The sequence below is a fragment of the Phalaenopsis equestris genome, unplaced genomic scaffold (genome assembly GCF_001263595.1).
Source record: "Phalaenopsis equestris unplaced genomic scaffold, ASM126359v1 Scaffold207393, whole genome shotgun sequence".
Taxonomy (NCBI): Eukaryota; Viridiplantae; Streptophyta; class Magnoliopsida; order Asparagales; family Orchidaceae; genus Phalaenopsis; species Phalaenopsis equestris.
The window spans coordinates 104,411-114,567 of NW_018226727.1; the positions used below are offsets into that span (position 1 = coordinate 104,411).

General features: G+C 35.2%; 1 protein-coding gene across 1 annotated transcript; it reads left to right on the plus strand.

The window, feature by feature from the left end:
• The first annotated feature begins 213 nt into the window (after positions 1-213).
• LOC110036487 lies at positions 214-2,910 on the plus strand. Its single transcript, XM_020740939.1, has 4 exons — positions 214-262; positions 344-453; positions 520-600; positions 1,236-2,910. Exons 1-4 carry the CDS (start codon positions 220-222, stop codon positions 2,865-2,867), a joined length of 1,866 nt encoding a protein of 621 aa, XP_020596598.1. The 5' UTR covers positions 214-219; the 3' UTR covers positions 2,868-2,910.
• The last annotated feature ends 7,247 nt before the right edge of the window (positions 2,911-10,157 follow it).

Sequence of the window (10,157 nt, forward strand, 5' to 3'; positions counted from 1 at the left end):
AATTTAAAAGCTGTATTTTTATTTGCTAAATATGTAATTAAAATATTTGTTACAGGTATGAATGTAAATCCCTCAAGTTTTTCTCTCTTGAGAATTTTTCAAAACCCTCTTTTGCTCAATCCGAAACGGAACGTATCCTTTGGTAATCTCTAACCGCTACTTCTCTAAGCTTCGCTTTTCTTCCTTTTCTTCCTTTTGTTCCGTTCCACAAAACAATCAATGGCATCCTCTGCTTCGATTCCATCTAAACCAGTAGACGACGGTGAGAAGTTAAGCAGCAATTCGACTTTGTTTTCTCTGCATTCCTGAATTTACTAATCGCTGCAATATTGCAATCTTATAGATTTGAAACTCGATGAATTGGTGTCTGAACTCCATGCCTTGAAGAAGCTGTACGGCCTCCTGCAGAGTAACAGTGCCAGGCCCGTTGGGCCCGATCAGCCCACTAATCACGTAAGCTTCCACAATTTTGCCTCCTTTCATTAAATCTGCTAAATTAGGATGTGTAAATCATTCTAGATATTGGATGAGAAATCGAAGCATCTCTTGAAGAAACTCCTTGATGGCGCAACTCAGCAAACTCTTCAGTCTCAAGCAAAGGTGCGTTCTTGGACGTTTTGCATGCGTCTGTGATGCGTTTTGATGTTGAGGAAAATTCACAGGAAAACAAATCAATTAGTCAGATATTCTTTAAGCACTAAAATTTTCAAATTCAAGTTAGAGTTTTAATTATATTTATTGTTATTATAAGCAGGGAGAAGAGATCATACTAAAAAATTCTTGAGAATCTTAATGAAAATATGCTTTGAATAAAAGCAAACGTTCAACAAAAAAAAAAAAAGAAAAAAAAAAGATAAACAGTCGAGAGATCGTGAACTTGTAGCAAACATAAACTGGTTAACCTGCGTATACAATGATACAAATGCCAGGATTTATGAAAAAAGAAAAAAGTTTGTCGAAAATATTACATTAAGAGCCTAATGATCAGTTATCACGTGTCAAGTAGGTCCTGACATTGATTAGTGTTAAAAACGATAAAAACCACTTAAATACGTGGTGCTCTACCGTTCAACTTTGAATACATCAAAAGTTCTCATGTAATGCTTTTTCATTAATGTGTGAGAATCATTCTAATGTTTCATTTATCCGACAAATATTTTTCCAACATTATTATTATTTTTTCCTTCATCTTTCTCTCTCTTTCCTGAATTTGCTTTCATTACTTGTACCGGTAGATAATTTCCTGCACGCCTGAAGCGCCAAAATCGCATGCTGGGGATAACTCAAATCCTTCTATTAATGACCTCCGAAATGGGGTTCGGGAGACCCAAGAGAACCGAGAATGCCAACCCACCATCCTACCTGTAAATTCGCCGGAAGCAACGGAATCAATTCCGGCGGCCCAACCGAATACATCCGAGCCAAGACGCCACAAGGACCGGCGATCCAAAGACGCGACTTTTAACCGCTGTCGCGCCAACGATTCGATGCCTCCCGACCGTCGTTTATTGATCTGTCCATCAGAATCAGAAAGCAGGAGGAATTCATTTCACAAGTCTAAAACAATAAGAATTGGGGGCTCAGAGCGTCAACCGAGTTCGGAGAAAGACGGCGAGCTTCTCACTCTGGTTCCCGTCCAAAAGCGCGCCCGGGTCGAACCGGTGGATCTTCCAAGCCGAGTATCGAGCCGAACTAACAAACCGGATCGGGTTGACCGAGAGCTGACTCATCAGAAGAGAACCAGCAGAAAACAACCGGTGGCTGAGCCAAGCAGTATCAGATCCATGCAGCGCACGCATAGTTCAAAGCATCAAAGTTCGAGAAGTATTGTAGTTTTTGGAGATCAAAAGGCTCAGAGTGTTCAAAACAATGGTCAATCTGCAGAGAGAAAGCAAACAGGAGTTCCGTCCAATAAACAAACTAAGAAGGTCATGAAATCCTCTTCATCATCAAAAGAGTCGACTCAATCCTTCTCAACAGGATCCATCCCGTTGGCTCTGAGAAAGCAGAATAGAATGAAGGCAGGGAAGAAAATAATATCGCCGCCGCATCTAGCGCCGGCAAACCGAATGTCACAAAGATCGAGAGGCCGTGAACTTTCCCTCCGCTCACAATCGACTTTGGTTGTTCGAAAGAATGATCAGTGCAAGGAGACCAAAAGGCGGGGCCATAAGCCGAGCAAACTTGCTCTGCCAAAAAGTTCGAAGACAGGGAGGTACTCCTCCTCCTCAACGGCTTCAACTTCCCGTTCCAATTCTGTCAGGAACATGTCCAGCCGACCCCACATGTTGATTCCTAGAATGCATTGCAGAGAAAATACAAGGGAAAGAAGAAGAGCTTCGCCACCAACTTCTCCAAAGCTCCCAATTCCTCACAATCTGGTCGTGTCTCGACGGAAGCCAGCACCCTGCCGGCCAGCAAGAACCCGTCATGAGTCAAAGCCGGAGGCGGAGGAACAGCAGGGGAGGTTTAAGAAGTTGTCAAATAAATTAGCCATAATCTTCCATCACCACCACCACCACCACCTCCACGCTGGAGAGGATGAAAAAGGCAATGGCGGGGCCTGGAAAGATCATGAGAGGACTCTATGGAAGTACTTGAAGGGGTTTCTTCATGCCAGGAAAGGAAGTGGCGAGGAACAGGGGAAACTGCATAGGAATAACTTGCGTGTGATGATGGAGTGGTTTTTTCGTCATTTATGGTTGATGGGGCGTAGACGGAGGAAGAAGGTTGAGAGACGGAGGCCACCGAAAAAGGTGAGGTGGTGGCAGTGGTTTATGAGGAAGGGTGGCGTTGTGGTCGGTGGCCGGCGACAAGTCAGGTTGGGGAATGGTTCTCACTGGCGAACTGCACGGGGGAAGGGTTGATGGGGTTTTTGACTGCTTTAGACAATCTTCCAAATTTAAAACGGATAAAAACCGATAAGAACCAAACAAGTTTGATGACATATTTTCTTATTTTTGGTTTATTTATTCAAATGTATGAGTCACTAATCAGGAAGAAAATAATATCGCTCATTATAATTTTATGATTTAATGATTATTGAGAAAATCAACTTTCGAGCTATGTTTTGTAAAGAAAGTAAGTTCTTAGCTTTTTTAATGTTATGGTTTAATAAAAAAATTGCTTAAAATTTTGTTTTATTAATGTGTTTGTTCTAAAATAAATAAAAATTAGATAAAGTCAAAAATTAAGTAAAACAATACTAATTTTAGAGCCAAGGAAATTTTTTTTGGAAGCAAATAAAGATCCAAAATTAATTTCATTGCGCCCATAGACTACAATAATTTAGTCTATTATTGATTACAAACATTATCAATAATAATCAATAAAATATAGGTAATATATGTATCGACAGTTTAGCTATGACAAAGTTGATGTAACAAAACGTTTGTCGGTAATTAAATTACCGACATATTTAATACAATTTATAAAACTAATAGTTAACCGACACATCATAACCGTCGCTATAGATAAAAAAAATGTCATGTTTAATCGTAGTTTGACCATCAGTTTTATAACTGACGAAAACATATGTAGGAAAAGTATTGCATTTACAGCAGAAACGTATCGCGGTTCTGTTAGTAAACTGTCACCAGAGGTCGTACTCAGAAGGATCATGAGATGTAGCTGAACCACAGGCCGATTGCCGAGATTCTCTCCTTGAGCCTCAGGATAGTCTCCTATAAAACAAATGATTAATAAAAGTGAGAGATTAAATAAATTTTGATATTTATTTGAATTTTATACTTACTAATCTTTTGAATTAACTGGGTCACCTGTAATCAGCTACCCACTCAAGACTGATCTGACTGCTGCCTATGGGTGCGCTAGTGTAAATTTGCAGTAGTTGGCTCTTGTTCTTTCTCCAGTGTCTGTCAGTGTAATGGAATAATTAGCATATATTTAATATAAAATAGGATTTAACGCAACAAAATCTTACCAGCCTCCACTTGTACTCCATATGTGGGAGGCTCACAGGTGTGCTTTGAGGCCTTCATGCCCCCACAGTTAAAAGTTTGAGTAGTGCGACAAACACATTCTCTTCCAGCCATAAAGGGGGTCACATGTTTAACATATATCACTGAATTGGTCTCGCCTTATGCTGAACTTTCTGCGGATGTGTGCCTCCTCCTCGAGGAACCTAAACCATTGCTTTTGTAATTTGAATTATAAATTGTTAGATTCATATAAATAAATACATAAATGTAATTACTTTGTTTGAGGTTTACCTTAAACTCATGAAATCATATATCCCAAACTGTGATTAGGGTCTCCTTCCAGGATAAGTACTAGTGATCGTACTTAATATGAATTATATCTCTGATGTAATGGATGACCTATGTAGAGAGAGTAAATCTGAAAGTAACATGTAATTAGTTTATATTAAATAAAAAAAATAAAAGAAAGTATTGTCGACATTAAATTAAAACTTACGTGCTCCTCACTGCCCTGAGCTAATGACGACTGCTCGTGTTGCTCAAACTTGATGGTGCATCAATAACAACCAATGCTGACGGTGTTGGTGGTGTCATGGTCGCGGTTGGTGGCTATGGTGGTGTCATGGCCGCGGTTGGTGGCTATGGTGGTGTCGTGGCTGCGAGTGGTGGGCAATGATATCATGGCTAGTCGTGGTGGTGATATCATGGCTAGTCGTGGTATTGGTGTCAAGGTGGTGATGGGTGGAGGAACTGGTTTGGTAGTTGGAACTAGATGCGGTGCCAGTGTAGTGCCCTCCATACCACTACATCCATGGTCTCGTCAGCTTACAAACTTCTGTAAGCCAACACGTCCCCCGACGGGGGGTGACATGTCTAAAAATATGTTGCTTTTATATACACATTTAATACATATTTTTAGTGATATTATGCTTTAATAGAAGATATTTTTATGTTTTTATTGCAAGTACAATAAATTGGGACAATTGAAGCTAAAAGAAGCAAAAAGAAAGGAATTTGGAGTAAAAAAGAGACGATTTGAAAGAGTTTGTCTGGTGCCTAAGCGTAAGTTTACAGAAAGGATGGTGTCTAGGCGCCATAAACGATCTTCTCCCAAATTCATTGAATTTAGATGAATTTTGAAAGAGTACCAGAGGTGAGTCTTGGAAATTTAGCCCTATACTATATAATAGTGATTTAATTATAGAAAAAGTGGCGGAAAAAAGGAGGAGAAGAGGATAGTAAGTGATGAAGAGTGGAAGAGAAGATAGTCTCTTAGAGTTGTAAGAGGAGAGGAGAAGTGAGAGATTTCTTCTTCATTACATTTCTAATCGAGAATTAAGTGATATTGTAAGGAGAGAAAGTGATTCAAAGAAACTTCAAAGGATTTTCTTGGGCAAGAGATTGACATAAGTAGTTTGTACTCTACTTGTTTTACTTGTTCTTATTGTATAAACATATATATATATATATTTGATGTATCTTCCTTATGAGATATGAGCATTTTGCTTTGTCTTTCTCCCTTTAATGAGAAATAATCATGTGAAGAATTGAAATGATTTAGAAGTACTTTAATTTCATGATTGTGATGATTCAAACTTCGAACTTCATTTACTTAATCAATAAGTTCAATTGTTTAGTTAAAATATGTTGTGAAACATATTGACCTGAAAGAGCTATGCTTTCCTCAACCAAGTAAGAATCACATTTGATCTCATGAGTGAGAATTTAGTTCATGTGATTAAGTGCAAATAAATAGGGAAATAAGTTTTGATTGGCGTAAATTGGTGATTCTAGAGTGACAGGCTTGAACGTCCAATTTGATCCAAAAGTTGAGAACCTAAGGCTAGATGTTAGCCTCCAGGCCGAGGGATGGTGGAAACTCTACAGTGAGAGCTAGTATCTTCACAGCGTAACAAAGGATTCAGGAACTTAAATCTAGAATAACCAATGTTCTTTATGCACTTGTAAAAGTGTAAAGAATATGTATGCTCCTATTTGACACTATATAATTTATAACAATTTGAATTTTTCACTGAATATAATCTCATTGCAAGGGGAAGGATACTTTCTAAAATTTGAACTCTTCTTCATGAAACTTAGTTTAGTGATATTATACATTTAATTTGAAATTAGAGATAAGAGTAGTAGATATAATTCACTTAGTTTAAAAACACAAATTTTGACATGCATTCTTAGTTCAGTTTTTTGCGGTTTAGATAGAGTTTCTTTGAGTTAATATTATAAGATTTTCAAACTTCCGAATAAGATTTTCAAACTTCCTTGTCGGATCAATACTTAGGACTCCATTAGAGCCCTATATTACTTGTGTGATACATATACTTATGTTAGCATCTTAGCAAATATTTGAAATCGTTAAATAATATCTTAAATCGCTAGAAGTGACAGCTAAAAAGACTTAAAGTAATATTAACTACCCTGAAGTATATTACTGTTGTGGCTGCCAGAAACACCCACAATCAATGTTTTTGCGCCGTTGCCGGGGATATAACAGAAAAATTTCTTTTTAACGTAGAAGACTTTATTTGAGCTGTAAGACTTATTTTAGAAAAATCGTAGTGTAGTTAATATATATAAGTTCTTGTTTGCGTGATTACATTAAAGAAATAAGATATATATATATATATACATATATATATATGTAACTGCTCACCTTAAGTTCCATGTGCAATAGAAGAGAGATCTTTTTGGGAGAGTTTTATGTGGTTTGGGAGCCAGTATTAACCTTATGCCTCTATCTATTTTCAGGAGGTTATACTTATGAGAGATTTCTCCCACTACTGTAACCCTTTAGTTAGTTGATCGTACGATTACTTATCTAAAATGAGTTGTAGAAGATGTATTGGTAAAGGTAGATATATTTATCTTCCCTTTGAATTTCATTGTGTTAGATATGGATAATGAAAAGGAATTTCCAAGCATTATAGGGAGACATTTTCTTGTTGTTGATGTACAAAAATGTGTTAACCATGAGAGTCAATGACTAGGAAGTTATATTTAATATATTAAATTCAATGAAGCATCCGACTAAAGGAAGAGATGATGAGTGTTTCAGAATGGAGATTAGTGATTATTTAAGTAACAACCATTTTAGAGAAAATTATGAAGACAAAATTTGACATGAAGATTTGAAGCATTAACATAATGTTAAGTTACAAGATAAATAAATTGAAATAAGTAATGAGGATTTAAATTATGTTCAAGAAAGTTTTGACCTGTTGGATACTATGGAAAGTAGTAAGAATCTTGTTCTTTCAATTGAAACACATCCCGAGCTTGAGATGAAGGTACTTTCTACGCATTTAAAGTATGTCTTTCTAGGAAATTCATCTACATTACATGTTATAATATCCTTAGATTTGACTCAACTGTAAGAGCAAAAATTAAGGGAAACTTCAAGAAATTACAAGAAGGCCTTTGGATGGACATTAAATGATATCAAAGGTATCAACCATTTGATTTGCATGCATAGAATTTTAATGGAATAAAATCATATGCCTTGAGCTGATCCTCAAAGGAGGTCAAAATCCGATGCTGAAAGAGGTTGTTAAGAAAGAAATTTTAAAATGGTTAGATGTTGTAATCATCTATCTTATTTCGGATAGTGCTTGGGTTAGTCTAATTCACTTTATTCCTAAGAAAGGGGGAGTGACCTTAGTTGTAAATGATCAGAATGAATTAATACCGATAAGATAAGTTACTAGTTGGTGAATCTGAATTGACTATAGAAAATAAAATTTTGCCACTAGGAAAGATCACTTTCCTCTACCTTTTATGAACCAAATGTTGGATAGGCTAGCAAGTCACAAATAATTCTATTTTGTGGATGGATATATCAGTTATCACCAAATTCATATTACTCCGAAGATCAAGAAAAGACAATATTTATAAGTCCTTATGATCTTTTTGCTTTCAGAAGAATTCCCTTTGGTTTATGTAATGCATCTGCAACATTTCAAAGGTGCATGCTGTCTATTTTTTGTGACCTAATTCATAAAGGAATAGAAGTTCTTATGGATGATTTATTAGTGTTTGAAACCTCATTTGATTCATGTCTAAATAATTTAACAAAAGTTATAAAACCCTGTGAAGAGGCAAATTTAGTTCTAATTGGGAGAAATGTCACTTTATGGTTGCAGGGAAAATTGTACTAGGACATAAAAATTTTTTGAAAGTGGTGTGGAAGTGGATCCATCAAAAATACAAATTATTTAAAAACTACTGCCTCCTACTACAGTGAGAGGGGTTAAAAATTTCTTAGGACATGTTGAATTTACAGGCAATATATTAAAGATTTAAAAAAAAAATAACTAAGGATTTGTTGTAACTTTTAGAAAAAGATGCAAAATTTGAGTTATTAAAAGAAAAATTATTTTTCGCTTATATTATAGTTTCACCTGATTGGGGTAGATCATTTGAGTTGATGTGTGATGCGAATGATTATGAAATTGGGGCAGTTTTAGGGCAAAAGTATGACAAGATTTTTAAAGTTATATACTATGCTAGTAAAACTCTTAATGAAGCTCAAATTAATTATATCGCTACTGAGAAAGAGTTACTAGCAATAATATATGTCTTTAATAAATTCAGATCATATCTCATTACAGTTAAATGTATTGTGCATACAGATCACTCTGTTATAAGATATTTGATGCAGAAGAAAGACGAGAAACCAAGATTAATTAGATGATCTTCTGATGCAAGAATTTGACTTTAAAGTAGTACATAGGAAGAGATATGATAATTAAATAGCTGATCATTTATCTAGGCTCGAGCAGGAAAAATCATTCAAACTTGGAAATGAAATTAATGAAAATTTTCCTAATGAAAAGTTTACACTGTTACTGAGTGACGTGTGTCGTGGTATGCCGACATAATTTCATTGTTAGTGACATACCAATAACAGAAGAAAATTGTGCACGATGCAAAGTTTGACTTTTGGGATGACCTGTATTTATATAAGCAATGTAAGGATCAATTTATTCAGAGATGAGTACCTTATGAAGAGACCCAAAAAATTATGCAAAAATGCCTCGATTCTAATTTTGGGGGACATTTTGGAGTTGATAGAACTACATAGAAAACTTTACAATCTGGGTTTTATTGGTCTACTCTATTTATGGATGTTAATACTTATGTAAAAACATGTGATCATTGTCAGCGTGTACTTAATATTTCGAGAAGTAATGAAATGCCCATAAATTTCACATTGAAAGTTGAATTTTTTTATGTATGGGGTTTGGATTTTATGGGACCATGTATATCATAATTCAGAAACTTATATATTTTAATAGTAGCGGACTATGTTTCAAAATGGATTGAAGCAATTGCCTTACCCCTCTGTGATACTCTGAGTGTTGCAAAAATTTTAAGAAAAAATATTTTTACCAGTTTTGGAATGTTGAGGGTAATTATTACAGACAAGGGAAGTTATTTTAGGAATAAGAGAATCAAAACATTAGTTGAAAAATATGATTTTAAATATTGGATTGCCACTGTTTATCATCCTCAGATTAGTGGTCTAGCAGAATTACCCAACCGTAAAATTAAAAAAAACTTGCAAATGGATGTAAATCTTAATAGAATAGACTGATCTACTATATTGAATACTGCATTATGGGCCTATAGGGCTGCATTCAAAACTCCTATAGGAATGTCACCATATAGACTAATTTTTAGAAAGACTTGTCACTTACCTGTGGAACTGGAGCATAGAGCTTTCCGGACTATTAAAGAATTTGATTTTTATTTAAAAGATGCTGTTGAGGAATAATTATTGCAATTAAATTAACTCGAGGAGATTAAAAATGAATCTTATGAAAATGCGAAGATTTATAAAGAAAAAATAAAAAATTTGGCATGATCGAAATCTATTAAGAAAAGAATTTAAACATGTATAAGAACTTTTATTGTATAATAAAAGATTGAAATTATTTCTCAAAAAACTTAAGTCCAGGTGGATGAGGCCATTTATTTTGATGAAATTATATCCATATGGTGTTGTGGATATTAAAGATTCAAAAAATGAAAAAAAAAATATTTAAAGTGAATGGACATATACAGAAACCTTACTTTGATGGACATATATCTATCTTTAATTAAGTATTAATCTTAGGTCAACGAGAGTAAAGAATGGATACGTCGGGTTGAGAAGTTAAACCAAACGTTTTGTGGGTGGCAACCCTTAGTTATTTTTGT